Source organism: Leucoraja erinacea, chromosome 2, assembly GCF_028641065.1.
Source record: "Leucoraja erinacea ecotype New England chromosome 2, Leri_hhj_1, whole genome shotgun sequence".
Lineage (NCBI taxonomy): Eukaryota > Metazoa > Chordata > Chondrichthyes > Rajiformes > Rajidae > Leucoraja > Leucoraja erinaceus.
The window spans coordinates 18,493,638-18,516,501 of NC_073378.1; the positions used below are offsets into that span (position 1 = coordinate 18,493,638).

At 44.9% G+C, this 22,864-nt stretch overlaps 1 protein-coding gene across 1 annotated transcript in view; it reads left to right on the top strand.

Annotated features, from left to right (window-relative positions):
• enkur (enkurin, TRPC channel interacting protein) overlaps positions 1–22,608 on the top strand; it is a 41,606-nt gene extending 18,998 nt beyond the window's left edge. The window contains exons 4-5 of the mRNA XM_055652301.1: positions 12,106–12,252; positions 17,244–22,608. Coding sequence (XP_055508276.1) covers positions 12,106–12,252; positions 17,244–17,417 — 321 coding nt within the window. The 3' untranslated portion in view covers positions 17,418–22,608. The remainder of the gene's footprint in view (positions 1–12,105; positions 12,253–17,243) is intronic.
• Positions 22,609–22,864: the final 256 nt, after the last annotated feature.

Genomic DNA, 22,864 nt, shown 5'->3' on the forward strand with positions numbered 1-22,864 from the left:
CAGTATAAACTAATCTTATGTTATCCCAAACCAGTGTAAATATTCAAACCAGTTTAATATTGCTAAGTTGTATCCGTGACTGGAGACATCATCGATGAGGTTCCATACCTTATCCAAATGGGAGGACTTATGCAACCCGACCCAGGAGCTGCCTCAAACATGTGTGCATGATTTTACATCTGCTCCTGGAGGTAGAGGAGCTCGCGTACGAGGTTGGCGCATCTTCCAATGAAGGCCGTTCTGGGCTGTGGCCTAAAAAAGACCTTTGTCCTGGTTGTACGGCCTTCAAGCTTTCACCAGCTTCAGTTCATCGTGGTTTGCTGGTGGGTGCTTAGGGGTGCTGCCGTCGAAGATGTGAGGTCTTACGTGATGATGTGGCCTTCCTGAACCCGATGGCCACTCGTCGAGCTCCTGCTGCTGGTAGTGTTGTTCCTGCACCCCCTGCACACTTGTGGTTTCTTCAGCCAAACCCCTGTCTTCAGAGTCAGCCCAGAAGTGACTCCTAATACACCCCTCTGTCGAGGGAGTTGCATTATGCAACCCTCAATAAGGTGCTGCTATGGGCATCCAAGGACCCCCTAGTGACTAGGCTCCATATACCGGAGCATGTCACATTGGAGCTTCTGATCCATCAACCGCTCCATGCGGGATATGCGATCACAATTGCTCCCGCCAGCGTCCATTCCTGTAACATATTCTCACAAAACAGCACACAACGACCTTCGAGTAAGGAATTTACCTGCATGTCCTTTTAAAACCTTCTGCTTCGGGGCAACACTCCTCCCGATGCTGGTCTCGTGGTCGTGGTTTGTTACAGGTGGGGTTCCTCTGTGGTCCTTGTAGAAACACTCCATTGCGGGTTATTTCTCCCCCCCCCCAGCTTTTTCTCCGCGGTCCCTTATGACAGGGCTTCTCCACGGTGTTCTCCAGCTGGGGCTTTCTTTCCCCCCTCCCCCCATCTGGGTATCCCCGCAGTAACTGCAGCCGGGATATCCCCATGGTCTCTATTAAAGGGAAGCCGCAATTTACAAAGTCGGGGGGGGGGGGGGGTTTCCTGCTTCGGGGGGGGGGGGGGGGGGGGGGATATACTTACTGCCGTCTGCTCCTCGCATCCCGCAGTCTACAGAGCGGGTTCTCGGTCGCTCCCTGTATTCCACGGTCTCCGGAGTAGCTGTCCCGGTGCCCCCGGCACCAATATGAAGCCGCTGGGACCACTGCCAGCGGCTCGAAGGTGAATCTACCGCCGTCCGCTCCCCATTTCCCGTGGTCTCCGAAGCGGCTATGCAGGTGCCTCCTGCACCAATATGAAGCCACTGGCTCCACAGCCAGCGGCTCGATGGCGAATCCGCCGCCGTCCGCTCCCCGCGGTCTCCGGAGCGGCTATGCAGGTGCCCCCCCGGCACCAATATGAAGCCGCTGGCTCCACAGCCAGCGGCTCGAAGGCGAATCCCCACTGTCCGCTCCCCGCGTCCCGCGGTCTCCCGAGCGGGTTCTCCACCATATGAAGCCACTGGTTTGCTGCCAGCGGCTCAATGGGGAAGATACCGCCGCTCGCTACCCGCATTCCACGGTTCCGAGCGCCTAGGTCCGTGGGCGGGATTCCCCGAGACCGGGGTTCCCTGAAGTTCACGACTGGGGTTTCCGCTCCGTCCCGACTTAGCCCCGGACTTTAAGCAGGACCTCTAAGTAGAGGTTCCTGCAAGAAGATTTTAAAAACCTGAAAGTATTTTAAAAACTTACCTCAGGTCTGTTGCTGGCAGGAGAATCACTTCACCCTGCCAGTCGTCACGCAATGCGATAGATGACATGACACGCATGCGTACTGGACGGGGTCTTCACGTAGTCACTCACGTGACTCCGAAGTAAAATGAATACAGAACAGATCAGTGTGACCATATACCATTGAATCTATATATACACACACATAAATAAGCAGATAAAGTGCAATGGGCTATTAATGTTCAGAGTTTTGTTTGAGTTGAGTTTAATAGCCTGATGGCTGTGGGGAGGCAGCTATTCCTGAACCTGGATGTTGCTGATTTCAGGCTCATGTACCTTCTACCGGAAGGCAGTGGGGAGATGATTAAGTGGGCAGGATGGTGTGAATCCTTGATGATGCTGGCAGCCTTTTTGAGGCAGCGACTGCGATAGATCTCCTCGATGGTAGGGAGGCCAGAGCCAATGATTGTAGAAAATGTGATGTGGTACAATATAATGGGTGTGTAAAATTGCACAGCTGTGTATGATAGAAATTATTGACATGATCTGGTTCCACAGCACTTTAACATTTGCATTAGGTGATAGAAACATAGAAACATAGAAATTAGGTGCAGGAGTAGGCCATTCGGCCCTTCGAGCCTGCACCGCCATTCAATATGATCATGGCTGATCATCCAACTCAGTATCCCGTACCTGCCTTCTCTCCATACCCCCTGATCCCCTTAGCCACAAGGGCCACATCTAACTCTCTCTTAAATATAGCCAATGAACTGGCCTCAACTACCCTCTGTGGCAGAGAGTTCCAGAGATTCACCACTCCGCCGTAATAGTGAATTGAATCCTCATTCAAGACATGATTAATACATGATCTAGACTGACATTTCACCATTATACTTAGGCACCTCCGTTGTAGCAAGTCCCTTTATTGAATAAGTCACTAAATTGAGTATTTTTCGTGGGTGGTTGCAAAATGTCCTGCTGCACCTTTACAGAGAATTAGATATCCTGATATCTTAATCAGCATTGTTTTTTTCACGCAATATTATTTAATGAATAAAGAAATTCTGAGAAGGTTTACGCAACTGATACCAGAAACGGGGAAGTTCATTTATGAAGAAGGTTCAGACAGGCTAGCTTTGCACCTGCTGGAGCTTAAAAGAGTGCGAAGAGACTTGATTGAAACAAGTTTGCTTTTGTAGGAGAATTTGGAACGAGGGGTCAGTGCTTAAAAATAAAGGATTGCCCAATCAAGACAGGTGAGGGCTAAGCGGCCTACTCCTGCTCCTAATTCTCATGTTTGTATAAATTGAGCATTCACCTTAATAAGCTATGTGGAAATGGTTAAATGACTGGTCTTAAAGTTCTTATTCAAAGTAGGTCACTGTCAGAGGCTGCCTGAGCAAAGCAGCAACTGGCTGTGGCTGAAGAGGAAGTCTCCACCTGGGCTGCAAAATGACCAGCAAGAGGAGTAAAACGGAGGGGAGCGCACCTGGGATGCCAGGTGTTGCTGTTGAGCCCTCTGGAGGTGTCGTGGGCCTATCAACAAAACACCAAGGAAGGAGGGTGCTCACCTGATGACCCCAATGAAGTTTTTACCCCTACCCCCAGATAGTAAGAAGCTGCCAATTATGCTAGGGATTGTAATACCAAGTCCTATAAGCTCAACTCATATTTTCAGGACGGGAGACATTGGAATGATGATTGTCTCTCTGACAATATATTTTATTTGCGCATTCTGTGACCCTAGCTACTGTAAGTATGATGTAAAGTATGCTTCCATCTCAGCGGCACTAATGGGATGTCAGAAGGTCTGACTGGAACTGCATTTTTTTAGAAAGTCAAGTCAAGTCAAGTTTATTTGTCACATACACATACGAGATGTGCAGTGAAATGAAAGTGGCAATGCTCGCGGACTTTTGTGCAAAAGACAAACAACAAAACAACCAAACAAATTATAAACACAATCATAACACACATATTCTTTTTCATAATAAATAATGGAAGGAAAAACGTTCTGTAGAGTTAGTCCCTGGTGAGATAGGCGTTTACAGTCCGAATTGCCTCTGGGAAGAAACTCCTTCTCAACCTCTCCGTTCTCACCGCATGGCAACGGAGGCGTTTGCCTGACCGTAGCAGCTGGAACAGTCTGTTGCAGGGGTGGAAGGGGTCTCCCATGATTTTGTTTGCTCTGGAGTTGCACCTCCTGTTGCATAGTTCCTGCAGGGGGGTGAGTGAAGTTCCCATAGTGCTTTCGGCCGAACGCACTACTCTCTGCAAAGCCTTCTTGTCCTTGGCAGAGCAATTCCCAAACCAGATGGCAATGTTCCCGGACAAGATGCTTTCCACCGCCGCTGCGTAGAAGCACGGGAGGATCCTCGGAGACACTCTGAATTTCCTCAATTGCCTGAGGTGGTGAAGGCGCTGCCTTGCCTTACTCATGAGTGCTGAGGCGTGTGATGCCCATGTCATATCCTCAGAGATGTGGACTCCCAGATATTTAAAACAGTTCACCCTATCCACAGGATCCCCATTTATCCTCAATGGAGTGTACGTCCTCGGATGATGTGCCCTCCTAAAGTCCATGATCAGCTCCTTTGTTTTTTTGATGTTCAAGAGGAGGCTGTTCTCCTGGCACCAGAGTGCTAGATCAGCCACCTCTTCCCGGTAGGCCTTCTCATCGTTGTCTGAGATCAGGCCCACCACCACAGTGTCATCAGCAAACTTAATTATTGAATTGGAGCTGAACCTAGCCACACAGTCATGTGTGTACAGGGAGTACAATAGGGGGCTGAGGACGCAACCCTGGGGCGATCCTGTGCTCAGGGTGAGGGACTTTGATGTATTCCCTCCCATTTTGACTACCTGGGGCCTGGCGGTGAGAAAGTCCAGGACCCAGGCCACAGGGAGGTGTTGAGCCCTAATTCCATTAGCTTCCCGGCCAGTCTGGTGGGGGCTATCGTGTTGAAGGCTGAACTGCAGTCTATGAACATCATCCTCACGTAGCCCCCCTTCTGGCTATCCAGATGGGAGAGAGCGGTGTGCAAGACCTGGGAGACTGCTTCGTCCGTGGACCTGTTCGGACGGTATGCGAACTGCAACGGGTCCATGTTCCGAGGGAGGAAGGCACAGATGTGATTCTTCACCAGCCTCTCAAAGCATTTCATGACTACCGAGGTAAGGGCCACCGGACGGTAGTCATTCAGACAGGCTGGGGAGGCATTTTTTGGTACCGGTACAATGATGGATTTTTTGAAGCAGGCAGGGACCACGGACTTGTCCAGGGAGAGGCTGAAATACGGTAAATGTATTGGTTTATTTTTGTCGTGTATCCCGAGATACATAGGAAATCTTGGCAAATCATACCACACATGAGTACATCTGATAGTGCTAAATAGAAAATAAACAGTGTATAATAATAGTGTTACAGCTACTGAGAAAGTGTAGATTAAGAAAAAGCACAAGTGCTCCAACAAGATAGATTGGAAGATTGGGAATATATCCTTACCAGATGAGAGGTCCATTCAAGAATCAGATAACAGTGGTGAAGAAGCTGTTCTTCAATCTGGTGATATATACTTTCAACCTTTTCTATGTTCTGCCTGACAGGGGAGAGGAGAAGAATGAATCACCAGGTTGTGAGTGATCCTTGATTATGCTGGCAGCTTTTGTAAAGCAACATGATGTGTAGATGGAGTAGATGGGGGAAGGTTTGCATGCTGGACTGGGCTGCCTTCAGAATTCTGCCATTTCTTGCGGTCTTATAACCATATAACCATATAACAATTACAGCACGGAAACAGGCCATCTCGGCCCTACAAGTCCATGCCGAACAAATGTTTTTCCCCTTAGTCCCACCTGCCTGCACTCGTACCATAACCCTCCATTCCCTTCTCATCCATATGCCTATCCAATTTATTTTTAAATGATACCAATGAACCTGCCTCCACCACTTCCACTGGGAGCTCATTCCACACCGCCACCACTCTCTGCGTAAAGAAGTTCCCACTCATATTACCCTTAAACTTCTGTCCCTTAATTCTGAAGTCATGTCCTCTTGTTTGAATCTTCCCTATTCTCAAAGGGAAAAGCTTGTCCACATCAACTCTGTCTATCCCTCTCATAATTTTAAAGACCTCTATCAGGTCCCCCCTTAACCTTCTGCGCTCCAGAGAATAAAGACCTAACTTATTCAACCTATCTCTGTAACTTAGTTGTTGAAACCCAGGCAACATTCTAGTAAATCTCCTCTGTACTCTCTCTATTTTGTTGACATCCTTCCTATAATTTGGCGACCAAAATTGTACACCATACTCCAGATTTGGTCTCACCAATGCCTTGTACAATTTTAACATTACATCCCAGCTTCTATACTCAATGCTCTGATTTATAAAGGCTAGCATACCAAAAGCTTTCTTTACCACCCTATCTATATGAGATTCCACCTTCAAGGAACTATGCACGGTTATACCCAGATCCCTCTGTTCAACTGTATTCTTCAATTCCCTACCATTTGCCATGTACGTCCTTGGGCATAGGAATTGTCATACCAAGATGTGAAGCATCGGTAGGAATTGGTAAGAATATTAAGCGAGTTCGGTGTTCCGACTGCGCAGGTCCAGGTCATAGGTCACTCGCTATAAACATTCTCAGCAATTGTGGTGCTGTGTTGTGTGCAGGCTTGCGTTTAGTCCGTGGTGGGGATCGGGCACGGGTCTCCGGCGCTGCGGGCACTGTTGAGTTGCTGCTTGGCCGTCCTCATCCCCTCCCGAGTGTCCCATCCCTGTTCGGAGGTGTCTGGGGTGGCCCTCGACTGGCGGGGCGGGGACGGGGCCAACCCGGCGGAACAGGCAGAGCCGAGCCAGGTAGCGGGAGAGTGGGTTGTAGCAGCGAGAGAGAGGGGGCAGATGCGAGTGGGAGACTGGACCCAGCGGGACAGGCAGAGTGAAGCTGGAGCCAGGTAGCGGGAGAGTGGGGTGTAACAGCGAGAGATAGAGGGGGCAGATTCGAGTGGGAGACGGGGGGACAGGGACGGTCCAGAGGCAGTTCGGCAATGCTTGCGGCTACAGGGACCCGGGTTCGATCCTGGCTGTGGATGAGGCGCGTATCTGTGTGCTCGCTCTCCCCTGTCTCCCACTTGCACCTGCCCCCTCTCTCTCGCTGTTACATCCCGCTATCTGGCACCCCCGTTTCTCAGATTAAATATATTTTTACACATAAATCATGAAGAAAGATAAGAATGTATACACAGTTTATACAGCCAGCGCTTTGTTCGCTTTTTCTTTATAGCGAGTGGCCTTTGACAAATCCCATGATTCCTTGCGTTTTTCAGAATACCAAACTTGCTTATTGATAACTTGCTGAATTTCTTTACCCTTCAGAGGGCCGTAGGTTTGGTGCTTTCTTGGCCGTATCATCAATGTGGTACTCAGACAAATTGTTGGTGATTTTTATGCCTAGGAGCTTGACTATCTTGAACATCTCCACTTCAGTACCATTGTTACACACTGGGGCAGGTAGTTTGCATCTGGAGTATTGCGTACACTTTTGATCTCCCCATTACAGAAAAGACGTGGAGGCTTTGGATAGAGTGCAGAAGAGGTTTACCAGCATGCTATCTGGATTAGCTAGTGTCACCAAACTTCTGAATTCTCTGGGGTGGAACCCTCTCCAAGACAGGCCCTGACCACGAGGAACAGTGGAGGAAGAGACTGACTTTGGTGCCTTCCCACACAGTGGGAAACTGATTCTGCTGTGTGGGGATGTTTTATGTCAAATTCTATAGTGTGTTGTGTTCTTTATTTTTATTGTATGGCTGTATGGGAATTTCATTTCACTGTGCCATCTGGCACATGTGACAATTAAATGTATCTTGTATCTTGACAGACGTGAAGCTCACCGTTTGACCTGTTTTTAAAAAATGTTAAATGGTCAGCTCGACATAGACTGCAAGACCTACACCAAACCTAAACCAATTAGGAGCAGACGAGGGCATTCAATCCAATTTGTGATCCCAGCTACAAAGACAGATGTGTACAGCAATTCGTTCTTCCCCCGCACAATTAAAGCATGGAATAATCTCCACCCAACTATAGTTACGCAACCAGATGCAACTAAATTTAAAGTAGCTCTTTCTTCCCAATAACCCTTTCTGGCTTAAGCCCTCCCTTCACCACCTCCAGTTTAAATTCCATTTGGAATATTTTGGAGGACCAAGAACCAAGCTATAAGGAGAAATTGGACAAACTTGATTTTTTTTTTCTCTGTAGCATCAGAGGCTGAGGGAAGACCTGATCAAAGTATATAAAATTATGAGGCATAGAAGGGTAGACAGTAACAACTTTTATTCCCAGGATGGAAATGCCAATGATTTGAGTGCATAAATTTAAAGTGAAAAGGGCAAGATTTAAATAAGATATGCGGGGTAAGTTTTTTTAACAGAGTAGTTGGTGCTTGGAATGCACTGTCATATGGAGGCAGACATAATAGTGGCATCTCAGAGACGTTTAGATCAGCACAAGGAACTTCAGGGAATGGAGGGATATGGATCATGTACAGTCAGATGAGACTGGTTTTACCTGGCATCATGTTCGGCACAGACATTTTCGGCATAAGGGCCTGTTCTATATGGTTTTATATTTTATATTTTGTCTTGTCATTACTTGAGACTTGATGCTGATGACATTGCTGTGGTGTTAACTGCAAACTTGTAAATGGAGTTAGAGCAGAATTTGGCTGCATTGTCATGAGTGTACTGTGGAATATGGTAGGGAGTTGAGAACGCAGTATTGCAGGGGACTGGTGTTGAGAATGATCATATAGGATGTTTTGTCAGCTATCCTTATTGGTTGCCGTCTTTGGGTCAGGGGGTCCACAATCCAGATGTAAATGGGTTGCTGAGTCCTAGCTCCAGGAGTTTGGAGATTAGTATGGCTGGAATTATGGTGTTGAAGGTAGAGCTATAGTCAATGAATAGTCCGGTGGGTGGCGCGACTCACGTCGCACCGGCCTCTGCAGTCCGTCTGTCTTTTTATTATTTTCTGTCTCGTTTCAATGTAGTTTTTATTTTATTTGTTTTGATGGGGTATGTGTGTGGGGGGGGGGGGGGGGGGGGGGGTGGTGGAGAAACTTTAAAATCTTTCCCCTGCACGGGAGACCCGACCTTTTCTTTCTCGGGTCTCCGTTGTCGTTGGGGCTGCAACGTGGAGCGGCCTCCAGCAGGAACGACCTGGGGCTCCAGCTGCGGAGCTGCGGACCGTACCATCACGAAGCTGGCCGAGTCCGGAGTGGGTGGAGCGGTGGTGGCGCGCTGCTGTGACCCGACCCCCGGGGATTCGGAGGCTCCAACCGCAGGTCTGGCAGACAGGAACACCGGGAGCCCGCGGGTTCCTGCTGGGAGACCGCTTTTCGGGGCTTCCGCAACGGCGACTTCTCCCACCCGAGTTGCGGGGTTGAAGATTACCTGGAGCGGGGCCTTACATCACCGCCCCGCGCAGCTTGGAATGGCTGCGGGACTTTGCTAGCGCACGCCGGGGGCTCCAACAACAAGACCCGGAGCGTGGCCTTGCATCACCCGGCGTGGCTTTAATGGCCACGGGACAATTGCCATCGCCCGCCGGGGGCTTTGACTCTGACATCGGGGGGGGAGAGGGGAGTGCAGGGGAGAGATACGTTTTTTGCCTTCCATCACAGCGAGGAGGAGATGCGCTGTGATGGATGTCTGTGTAAATTGTGTTGTGTCTTGGGTCTTTTTCTTTTTGTATGTATGACTGCAGAAACAACATTTCATTTGGACCTCAACGAGGTTCGAATGACAAATAAAATTGTATTATATGGAATAGAAGTCTGACTTAGGTTTCCTTGTTTTCCAGATGTTTGAAAGACCAGTTAGATAGTGTTTACTGTAGACCTGCGGCAGTGGACCAAAACTATCTGGGAGACTGATATGCACCATGACCCAACCTATTTGTCAGCTGCCAGAGTCATAACACTAGGGAAAGTAATTAAGCCAATGTTCTTTGAGCTATTTAGGAGAGTGTCAAGCTTCAAGTAGAAACTTTAATATAGTTGTTTAAAGACACAAAAATACATTGGATAAGTTAAATTACTATTGTGAAATTGCATAATTCATCAACATTTTATCATCAACATGGGGATGATCAGCCATGATCACATTGAATGGCGGTGCTGACATGAAGGGCCGGATGGCCTACTCCTGCACCTATTGTCTATTGCCTATTGTCTATTTGAATTTGAATTGAATTGAATTGAATTGAATTTCCTTTATTGTCATTCAGACCTTACGGTCTGAACAAAATTTCGTGCCTGCAGTCATACATACAATGATACAATAATAAACAACAATAAACACAAATTAACATCCACCACAGTGAGTCCTCCAAACACCTCCTCACTGTGGTGGAGGCAAAAATCTTAGGGCTGCAGTCTCTTCCCTCTTCTCCCTCTGCGCTGAGGCAATTCCCCACCGGGCGATGGTACAAACAGTCCCGCAGCTCACCGAACCCCGCGAACGGGCCGGTTCAAACACTGCGGCCCGGGGTGGTCGAAGCCGCCGCACCTCCAGTCCAGCACACGCAGCCGCCGGCCGGCGGCTGAACCCAGGACTCTGGACACCGCCACCAGAACGTCGTCCCAGCCACCGGACCGGATTGCCCTCACGTGAGTACCGTTCCTCCCTCGGGCTGGGCCACTCCAGCGGGAGTGCCGTTCCTCCCTCGGGCTGGGCCACTCCGACGGGAGTGCCGTTCCTCCCTCGGGCTGGGCCACTCCGACGGGAGTGCCGTTCCTCCCTCGGGCTGGGCCACTCCGACGGGAGTGCCGTTCCTCCCTCGGGCTGGGCCACTCCGACGGGAGTGCCGTTCCTCCCTCGGGCTGGGCCACTCCGACGGGAGTGCCGTTCCTCCCTCGGGCTGGGCCACTCCAGCGGGAGTGCCGTTCCTCCCTCGGGCTGGGCCACTCCAGCGGGAGTGCCGTTCCTCCCTCGGGCTGGGCCACTCCAGCGGGAGTGCCGTTCCTCCCTCGGGCTGGGCCACTCCAGCGGGAGTGCCGTTCCTCCCTCGGGCTGGGCCACTCCAGCGGGAGTGCCATTCCTCCCTCGGGCTGGGCCACTCCAGCCCCTCACCATGCCGCTCTCACGGGAGCACCGTTCCATCCCGGGCTGGGCCGGGAGCGAGCCCAGGACGAGTCCTGTCAGCTGCCCCCAGAGTCCCGAGGTCGCCGGCTCCGCTAGGCCTCAGCGTAGACGGAGGCAAAGAAGGGGGATACGACAAAAAGGTCGTATTCCCCCGAAGGGAGTGACAGCAGCCCCCGTTTCACCCCCCACCCCCCTCCCCACATAAACACAGCCTAAAAACCAAAAACATAACTAGACAAAACGAAAAAAAACAACACAAAAAAGTAAAAGACAAACGGACTGCAGGCGAGCCGCAGCCGTTCCCAGCGCCGCCACTTCCGGAATTTATTTATCCTATTCAAAATAATATTTAATGATTTTTGTTCCTGTAAAAGAAGTGTCATCAGACTTTTTTCTCTTTCCCTTGCAAGCATTTGAGTGATTCACCAGATTAAAGTGTGGTATGATCATGTGCTATAATTAGACTTGCTCAGTTCTATCATAAAGTAGTGTGCTTTTGAACATCTCAAAGATTATAAATAAGGGTGACAGGCATTGAAATTCAAATCAAGAATGTTTAAATAATAACATGATTTTAAGGAAAGAAACTGAATGCACATATTTTTAAATGTTAAAGTTTAAAGTCAACATTAAAGTCGTATTTTAGATTTTTGATTGCTAATGAGGAAACACGTTGTTATTAAATTAAATGGCATTTAAAGTAATAGTACAACATGGGAACAAGATCTTTAGCCTGCAGTGTCTGAGATGACCATGATACCAATCTAAACTAATCCTATCTACGTGCACATGCTTCATATCCCTCCATACCCTGCGTGTTCATGTGTCTGCCTAAATGCCTCTTAAACATTGTTAACGTATCTGCTTCTACTATACCCTCTGGCAGCATGTTCCAGGCATCTACGATCTATTGTGTGTAAAAAAACACATGTCTTGTAAATCTCTTTTAAACCTTTTCTCCCTCACCTTAAACATGTGCTCTCTGTATTTGACATTTTCACCCTGGGAAAAATATTCTGATTAACTACCTGGCGATGTCTCTGTGAGTCCTGTCATTTACTATATATTTGAATTCCCAAAACCTCACACTGTCTAGATTAAACTCCACCTGCCATTTCTCTGCTCAAATGTCCCAATTATCTCTATCCTTTGACAACTCCAATTCATGAATTCAACGATAAAACAGAATATGTGTTTAATGTTCCATGGGTTAATCTCAGTAATTCACTTAATAGGGCTATGGGAAAATACCAGATTATATCATCAAGCGGACAGTAGAGGAGAAGAAAGCCCAAGAAGAATATGATGCCTATGTTAAAGAGCGTATTCGGCAAGGCTCCATGAAACTGTTATCTGAAGAGGAGCGAAACAATGTGTTAATGGTACGAAGCGATTATACGTTTTTAATTATTTATTGATAAAGATCAAACTACTGGGTAACATCTGGAGATTTGAGGGAAACAAAGGATGAAACTTATAAAGATTCCTGAACAAAACGTGGCATTTGTTACCTGTGCTTGGCCAGTTTTTGTACCATTACCAGATTTTGAAATGGTGCTCCAACGAACCAAGACCAGTGCAGCGCAGATTCACGAGGTTAATTTTCGGGATGGCAGGACTGTCATATGTTGATAGAATGGAGCGGCTTAACTACTATACTCTGGAATTTAGGATGAGAGGGGATCTTATTGAAACATATAAGATTATTCAGGGATTGGACATGCTAGAAACAGGAAACATGTACTCGATGTTGGGGGAATCCAGAACCGGGGGCCACAGTTTAAGAATTAGGGGTAGGCCATTTACATAGAAACATAGAACATAGAAAATAGGTGCAGTAGGAGACCATTCATTGTGATCATGGCTGATCGTCCCCTATCAATAACCCGTGCCTGCCTTCTCCCCATATCCCTTGACTCCACTAGCCCCTAGAGCTCTATCTAACTCTCTATTAAATTTAAATTTAGAAGGGATATGAGGAAAAACTTTTTCACCCAGAGAGTTGTGAATCTGTGGAATTCTCTGCCTCAGAAGGCAGTGGAGACCAATTCTCTGGATGCTTTCAAGAGAGAGTTAGCGCTCTTAAAGATAGTGGAGTCAGGGGATATGGCGAGAAGGCAGGAATGGGGTACTAATTGTGGATGATCATCCATGTGGTGGTGCTGGCTCAAAGGGCCAAATGACCTGCTTCTGCACCTATTGTCTACTGTCTATTCATTAATGTATATTACAAAAAGCAATGTGTAGGAAGGAACTGCAGATGCTGGTTTAAACTGAAGAAAGACACAGAAAGTTGGAGTAACTCAGTGGGACAGGCAGCATCTCTGGAGAGACGGAATGGGTGACGTTTTTGGTCGAGACCCTTTTTCAGACTGAAAGTCACGGGAAGGGAAACTTTCTGAAAGGCCATTGTCAGAGTGATGCTAAACGTTATTACTTTTTTACATATTTTTCATTCATTGTTCTTTATCTCTCTGTATCATCGTTGTCTATATCTCTCGTTGCCCTTTCTCGTGACTTTCAGTCTGAAGAAGGGTCTCGACCCGAAACATCATCCAGTTTTCACTTTCTCTTCCACCCTTTTCCTCCGGCATATAACTCTCCAGCTAAATGTCGCTTCCTTTGAGGAATAGTTTAATTAGTCGGCATTTTTTTTCATATTAATATAACCATATAACCATATAACAATTACAGCACGGAAACAGGCCATCTCGACCCTTCTAGTCCGTGCCGAACACGTATTCTCCCCTAGTCCCATATACGTGCGCGCAGACCTTAACCCTCCATTCCTTTCCCGTCCATATAACTATCCAATTTATTTTTAAATGATAAAAACGAACCTGCCTCCACCACCTTCACTGGAAACTCATTCCACACAGCCACCACTCTCTGAGTAAAGAAGTTCCCCTCATGTTACCCCTAAACTTCTGTCCCTTAATTCTCAAGTCATATCCCCTTGTTTGAATCTTCCCTACTCTCAGTGGGAAAAGCTTATCCACGTCAACTCTGTCTATCCCTCTCATCATTTTAAAGACCTCTATCAAGTGTCCCCTTAACCTTCTGCGCTCCAAAGAATAAAGCCCTAACTTGTTCAATCTTTCTCTGTAACTTAGTTGCTGAAACCCAGGCAACATTCTAGTAAATCTCCTCTGTACTCTCTCTATTTTGTTGACATCCTTCCTATAATTAGGCGACCAAAATTGTACACCATACTGCAGAATTGGCCTCACCAATGCCTTGTAGAATTTTAACATTACATCCCATCTTCTATACTCAATGCTTTGATTTATAAAGGTCAGCACACCAAAAGCTTTCTTTACCACCCTATCTACATGAGATTTCACTTTCAGGGAACTGTGCACAGTTATTCCCAGATCCCTCTGTTCACCTGCATTCTTCAATTCCCTACCATTTACCATGTACGTCCTATTTTGATTTGTCCTGCCAAGATGTAGCACTTCACACTTATCAGCATTAAACTCCGCCATCTTTCAGCCCACTCTTCCAACTGGCATAAATCTCTCTGTAGACTTTGAAAATGTACTTCATTATCCACAACCCCACCTATCTTAGTATCATCTGCATACTTAATAATCCAATTTACCACACCATCATCCAGATCATTGATGTACATGACAAACAACAGTGGACCCAACACAGATCCCTGTGGCACCCCACTAGTCACTGGCCTCCAACCTGACAAACAACCATCCACCATTACTCTCTGGCATCTCCCATTCAGCCAGTGTTGAATCCATCTTGCTACTCCACCATTAATACCCAACAATTGAACCTTCTTAACCAACTTTCCGTGAGGAACCTTGTCAAAGGCCTTACTGAAGTCCATATATACAACATCCACTGTTTTACCCTCATCAATTTCCCGAGTAACCTCTTCAAAAATTCAAGAAGATTAGTCAAACATGACCTTCCAGGCACAAATCCATGTTGACTGTTCCTAATCAGACCCTGTTTATCCAGATGCTTATATATATTATCTCTAAGTATCCTTTCCATTAATTTGCCCACCACTGACGTCAAACTAACAGGACTATAATTGCTAGGTTTACTCTTAGACCCCTTTTTAAACAATGGAACAACATGCGCAGTACGCCAATCCTCCGGCACTGCTATTTCTACACTAACTTCCCTCAATGTCCTAGGGAATATCCTGTCGGGACCTGGAGACTTATCCACTTTTATATTTCTCAAAAGTGTCAGTACTTCCTCTTCTTTTAATCTCATAGTTTCCATATCTACTCTACTTGTTTCCCTTACCTCACATAATTTAATATCCTTCTCCTTGGTGAATACCAAAGAAAAGAAATTGTTCAATATCTCCCCCATCTCTTTTGGCTCTGCAGATAGCTGTCCACTCTGACTCTCTAATGGACCAATTTTATCCCTCGTTATCCTTTTGCTATTAATATAGCTGTAGAAACCCTTTGGATTTACTTTCACCTTACTTGCCAAAGCAACCTCATATCTTCTTTTTCGCTTTTCTAATTTCTTTCTTAAGATTCTTTTTACATTCTTTATACTCCTCAAGCACCTCATTTACTCCATGCTGCCTATAATTATTGTAGATCTCTCTCTTTTTCCGAACCAAGTGTCCAATTTCCCTTGAAAACCATGGCTCTTTCCAATTTTTACTATTTCCTTTCACACGAACAGGGACATAAAGATTCTGCACTCTTAAAATTTCATCTTTAAATGTCCTCCATTTCTCTTCCACATCTTTCCCATAAAATAAACTGTCCCAATTTACTCCTTTTAAATCCTTTCTCAAAGTTAGCCTTTCTCCAATCAAAAATCTCAACCCTAGGTCCAGTTCTGACCCTCTCCATAATTATATTGAAACTAATGGTATTGTGATCACTGATCCCGAACTGTTCCCTGACGCATACCTCTGCCACCTGACCCGTCCCATTTCCTAACAGGAGGTCCAGTACTGCCCCTTCTCTAGTAGGTATTTCTATGTATTGCTGCAAAAAACTATCCTGCACACATTTTACAAACTCCAACCCATCCAGCCCATTTACAGAATGTGTTTCCCAGCCTATATGTGGAAAATTGAAATCTCCCACAATCACTACCTTGTGCTTACTACTAATATCTGCAATCTCCTTACATATTTGCTCTTCCAATTCTCACTCCCCATTTGGCGGTCTATAATACACCCCTATAAGTGTTGCTACCCCTTTCCCATTTCTCAGTTCCACCCAAATAGCCTCCCTAGACAAGCCATCTATCCTGCCAAAGCACTGCTGTAATATCTTTGCTGATAAGCAATGCAACACCTCCACCTCTTGCCCCTCCAATTCTATCACACCTGAAGCAACAAAACCCTGGAATATTTAGTTTCCAATCACAGCCCTCCTGCAACCATGTTTCACTGATCGCCACAACATCATACTTCCAGGTGTCAATCCAGGCTCTAAGTTCATCCACCTTTCTTACAATGCTCCTAGCATTAAAATATACACATTTAAGAAACCCACCCTCTCTTATTCTCTGTTTAAGAAGGAACTGCAGATGCTGGAGAATCGAAGGTTACACAAAAAAGCTGGAGAAACTCGGCGGGTGCAGCAGCATCTATGGAGCGAAGGAAATAGGCAACGTTTCGGGCCGAAACCCTTCTTCAGACTGATCAGTCTGAAGAAGGGTTTCGGCCCGAAACGTTGCCTATTTCCTTCGCTCCATAGATGCTGCTGCACCCGCTGAGTTTCTCCAGCTTTTTTGTGTAACCCTCTCTTTTTCTCTGTTTATTGTCTTTTTCTTCTCTTTTGCTGTCTCACAAAATGCCATAATTGCTTTGCAATAAGAAGAGATCAGAATAAAAGTGTGGCAGGAAGAGCTATTCATATTCTGTCCCTGGAACCTGTAGTACATACGGCAGTCACTAAATCAGCTTTAGTTATTTGGAGACAATATTGGACTGAAGCCATTGGAATTGCAAAACAAAGATCAAGGAAGTACTTTTTCTCTGCTGTGTTGCTGAATTCATAATCTGGTCTGCAAGCTCCAGTTAATTTTGCAAGGAAGAGACTTGCATTCGTTTTTAATAACTCTAGTAAAGAGTCAACAAAATTATTTAATTGCAGTGCAGTTTTTATTTCTAATAAATATTTCTAATAGTGCATTTCACTAACTTGGGTAGATAATTGGCTAACAATGTTTTAACATCAAGAGCTGAACTCCTCAATGTTATGCCATAGTTGTCTACTCATTATAGGAAGTTGAATGCACGGTAAATAATTTTGAATGCCAATTGATATGTTGATGCCAAGGTAGTTTAAGAAATACTATTTCACTTCCAAACTGATAGCACAATATTGATTTGTTTGCTTTTCTATTTCTGGTAACTTTTCAGGGACTAAAGCAGAACTGGGAGGAACTGAATCATTCATTTCAAGGTCTTTCAATATTGATTGATACTGTTTCCAAGCAAAACCATAAAGAAAAACTTGAGAACAAAATGAAAAAACTAGAGCAAGACATTGACCTGATTGAGAGGCACAAATTTATATATATTCCACAACATTAAATACCTTATTAAACTTATTACGTATGTTTTGGAAAAGGTGAACTGTATTATAAAATGCACCTTGTAACCATTTGATTCTAGTAATTTATCACATAATATGTCTATAGTTATCATATTTAGAGGATGTATGCATGAAAGTGCAAAAATGGAGAATTTAAATGTATTGTTAGCACAAATTTTGTGGGGGGGGGAGGGGGTTTAACAATTCTTTTAAGGTAACAAGGAAACTATTTTGTATTGTACAAACATTTTGTATCAATAATATTGATTTTTATGAGAAGCTATCAGCGGGTTTGAATCTATCATTTCAGATTTCTTAATGGATTAATATTTACACTTCGGGAGTTACCATGTCACAGGATATGGAAAATGGTTGATCAATAAATCAGTTGGGGAATGTCCACAATAAGGCATTGGAAAAGATCACAATACTCTGGCAGGGATATCTTTGTAAAACAACACCTCAAGACATAAATTGGCATGTAAAGATAGTCAGCCATTGCAGAGAAACACTAAGAAGACATTAAATTGAAAACATTGCAAATGTATTCTGCATCCATTGAAGACGAACAAAATAATCGACAGGAAGAAAGATCCCTTGAATAGATTTCCTAGTTGTGGTCCACAACGCTCATGTGTAAAGGCAAATCTTACAAAAGTAGCTGGAAGATTATGACAATAAATTGTGAACTCATTTGAAAAGCCCGTTTGTGGATTCAAGATCTATCACAGAAATTTGAACACCAAATTTAGGTTACTAGTTCAGTATCGTTCTGGGTGAACACTAAGCTATACACAGTATCAGTTTTAAATGATACTTTAAATAGAGACTTAATTGACCTCAGTTGGACATTAAAGTATTTATTCATATTAAAAAGATCAATGTTCCACCTTGCACAAATTTATCCCTCAACTGCCATTGTTTGAGAAAAAAAGATTGCCATCACAGTAATGCTCATAGGACCTCACCTCGTGAAATTTAGGACGCTACCTTCCCTACCCAACAACAGTAACAATAGTTCAAAGGGACACCATTAGCACTAAAGCTTTTGAAAGCGGCACAAAGGTGTGAACGTCATTGTTCAAATACAAAGGGAATAGAATGCAAGGTGTGGTTATTTGATCACTGACCTTGAAAGCTCGGCTCACACCTTGAGAGGGGAAATTAAGGAGAACTCTGATTTACGGCAAGATGGTAAGCTTGGAGGAGTGGGAGGAAAACATTCCTGCGCCCCTGCCTGAATGATGTGCTGTACAGGGACTTCCCAGAATCACCCTGTCTCCCTGCAGCTGCTGAGCTTGCATATGTGGGGAGTCTGACATACAAAGGGTTAAATCGGAGACCTACTCCCAGAGGGTAGTTCATTTTTCTGGCCCATTCCTGCCTCCATTACACCAGAAGCGGGCAGATTGGACAGGCATTATGACAGGCGATAAATAATGTTTTGATATTTCATCCAGAACCAACCTATCTATTTTTGTGTCTGAAACCCCCCACCCCGTCATAACTTGCATTATAATGTCAATGTGTTTTTTCAATTATTTTCTTTTGGGCTGCAGCAAAACTGCTTGAAGAAGGGGTTCCATTGAAGCACTTTTTGTTGGAATGTTTAAATTTACCTTACCAATATTTATTCATATGGATGTGCACTTGGAGTGGAATCACCCCTCAGAGTCCTTCACAATGTACAGTCTAGATGGAGCTATCAACCCATCAAATAAACATTTGCTAAATTCACAGAATTGAGAAGGTTTTGAGGAGGCTCTTAATAAAACTACAGGGAGGAAGGGTGAGGATTTTTTTATTTTTCCAGTAGGCAGAATCTATTTCATAGCCAAATTGCATAGTTGTAATGTTATTCTGTTCCTGCCATATGAGTACTCACAGAGCCACTAACTTGTTTATTTGAAACACTGGAACCTTGTGTACCATGGGGAGATTCTAAGTGAGGATTAACTATGCTTTAAACAAAACATCACTGACTCTTACACTGGGGTAAATTGTACGGTGTTTTCAGTGAAATCTGTACGTCACAGGAAAAAAACAGAATGCGGGGACATTTATGTGATGCTTTCAATACAAACAAGGTATCAAAAATGGCAATTACCTCTACTTTCTCCTCCAGCTTTCAAATTCAACCTGTATTCTAGAATTTCTGAAATAGCACGACTCAACTCATCCCCCCAGACCATTGCCCTGTCTGGTGGAGCCGTCGGGTGGAATGCAAAGCGACCCCACTGTCTGACACAGCGCAATACAAAGGGTGGGAAGCCTGACAGGAGCACGTCCCCACTATCCTCCCAAAGCCACCTTCTGCAATCCTCACCCACGCCCTTTGAACCTTACTTTATGCGTCCAGATGCGCTCTAGATTAAGGAGGTTTTAATGTCTGTTTAGTAGGAAGTCCGAACGCATATTGTTTCTCCAGTATCTTTGCCATCATTGTTAGTGCAACCGTTGTGACAACTCTTATTTCTAACACATACTAATTTTTTCAATCTCTAAGTCTGAATTTCAGCAAGGGTTATTGGAAATCAGGCTAATCACTCCTACTCTGCCAGAACAGTTTTCAATATGGGCAGGTGGAAATAAATGGGTTGTTCGTTTCTCTGCGCCTGCTGTCTGACCCGTTTCCAAGGCAGCAAAAACCTACAGGGACATAAGAAATGAGCTCGCTATTACATCTGTCACTGTAACCTATCCCAGAGACAGCATGTGATGTTTACATTTTTATTTTCCTGAGCACCCCGCCCTGATCAGATGTGAAAATTCCCAATTCCTGTCAATTGCCTCATCTTTAATGTGTGATGGGTAGCCAGTCCGGTGGGCGCAGAGTGTTCGATTGGGATTTCAAAAATGCTTTCCTAATGCCGGAATCCATTTAGTTCTACTTTTCATGTCAATACATACAAACCACGATTATTCATAACACAGTGGCAAAACATTCATGCCTAATGTAAATTAAGAACTCCCAAATATGAAAGAGAACTAAATATTGTTCAAATTGGTTATTGTTCACGTAAGCTTTTTCTAGGTGCATTGCAGACATTTTTAAGGCAGAACTGTGAAAAATATCTCCTCTTAAAAAATATTATTGATACCAGAATGTGTATTTTACAAAAACAAATTTAATGACTGCACAAATCTTTTTCACATTATGTAATAGCGACATAATTCTTCCTTGGACAAAATAAAAACATATGGTTCTTGGTGTTGGCGGTGATTTATTATTATCATATGTACTGAAATACAGTGAAAAACGTGGTTATGTTTGCTATCCAGGTAAATCATTCATGCATAATTATAATCAAAACATACATGAGGGCAATAGGCAATGCAAAAAGAGAAAGGATAGCTGCAGAATATAGTGCTACAGCTACAGATAAAATGTGGATAAAAGTGCAAAGACCACAACAAGTTAGGTGGAAGGTCATGATTAAAGCCCTAGCACATGAGCGCTCCATTTAAGAGCCTGATAACAATGGGGAGGAAGCTGTTCTTGAATCTGATGGCATGTTTTGTTTAGAGATACAGCACGGAAACAGCCTCGCCGTCCCACAGAGTCCGCACCGACCAGTGACCCCCCACACATTAACACTACCCTACACACACTAGGGACAATGTTACACTTATGTGGAATGTGGGAGGAAACCGAAGATCTTGGAGAAAATCCACGCAGGTCACAGGGAGAACGTACAATCCCCGTACAGACAGCACCCGTAGATCGAACACGGGTCTATGGTGCTGCAAGTGCTGTAAGGCAGCAACTCTACCGCTGCACCACCGTGCCATAGGCTTTAAGCTTTTTTATCTTCTGCCGAATGGGAGAGATCCTTGATTATATTGGCTGTTTTCCCAAGGCAGTGTGATAAGTAGATAGATTCAATGGGTTGGGGGGAGGCGTGGTGGAAGGCCGGTTTACGTGATGTACAGGGCTGCATCCACAACTCTGACATTTCTTGTAGTTTTGGGGAGCGTAATTGCCAAATCAAGTTGAGAAGCATGGGGATAGGATGCTTTCTACGGTTAATCTGCAGAACTTGGAAAGAGTCATTGGAACCGTGCCCAAATCCCTTAGTCATCTGAGGAAGAGGCGACATTGGTGTACTTTATTGGTTGTAATGGCAAGGTGGTTGGACCAAGACAAGTTTTTGGTGATATTTATACCTTAGAACTTCAACCTTCTTTGTCATCTCCACTTCAGCACAATGGGTGTGTACTCCACCTGCTTTCTAACATTGATGACTCGCTCCTTCGTTTTGCTGATATTGAGGGAGAGGTTGTTATCTTGATGCAATGTTATTAAGGTCTCTATCTCATTCCTGTACTGTGCCTCATCATTGTTTGAGATCGGCCTACTTCAGTGGTGTCATAGGGTTACGGATTCATGCGGCCAACTTGTATGTGCCGACCAAAATGCTCATCTAACCTTGTCCATTTTGCCAACATTTGGCCATATCTATCTAATCCATTCCCATCCATTTACCTGTTTAAATGTATTTTAAATGTTGTTTTTGTACCTGCCTCAACCCTTCCACTGGCAGCTTCTTCCATATACCCACCAACCTAAGTGAAAAAGTTGCCCCTCAGGTTCCTATTAAATCTTTCCCCTCTCACATGTTTTCTGGTTCTTGATTTCCATTTGGCTACACAGGCATGAGTGTATAGTAAAGGGAGTATAGTAAAGGGGTTGAGAATGAAGCTTTATGGGGTCCTTTTTGAGAAATATTGTAGATGATTCAAGATTGTTCCCGATGTTGGGGACGTCCAGAACAAGGGGTCACAGTTTAAGGATAAGGGGGCAATCTTTTAGGACCGAGATGAGAAAAACATTTTTCACACAGAGAGTGGTGAATCTCTGGAATTCTCTGCCACAGAAAGTAGTTGAGGCCAGTTCATTGGCTATATTTAAGAGGGAGTTAGATGTGGCCCTTGTGGCTAAAGGTATCAGGGGGTATGGAGGGAAGGCAGGTACAGGATACTGACTTGGATGATCAGCCATGATCATATTGAATGGCGGTGCAGGCTCGAAGGGCCGAATGGCCTACTCCTGGTTTCGGCCCGAAACGTTGCTTTTTTCCTTCGCTCCATAGATGCTGCTGCACCCGCTGAGTTTCTCCAGCTTTTTTGTGTACCTTCTATGTTTCTATGATGTTTTGCCAACAATTCATCCTGAATGTCGCCTAGGACCCAGTTGGGGGTGGTGAGTCATGGTGCATGAGTTGTGGATAAGTTTGACTGGAATTATGGTGTTGAATGAGAATATGTAATCATGCAATTGAGGAATATGAGTCTGATGTAGGTGTCTTTGTCATCCATATAATCCGGGGATGAGTGTTGGGCCAGGGAGATGGGTCAGCCTTAGTCCGTATTGCAGTGACAGGTGAATTACAGTGAATCAGGTTGCCTCAAGTTGCTGTGCATCATTGACCAGCCTCTCAGAGCA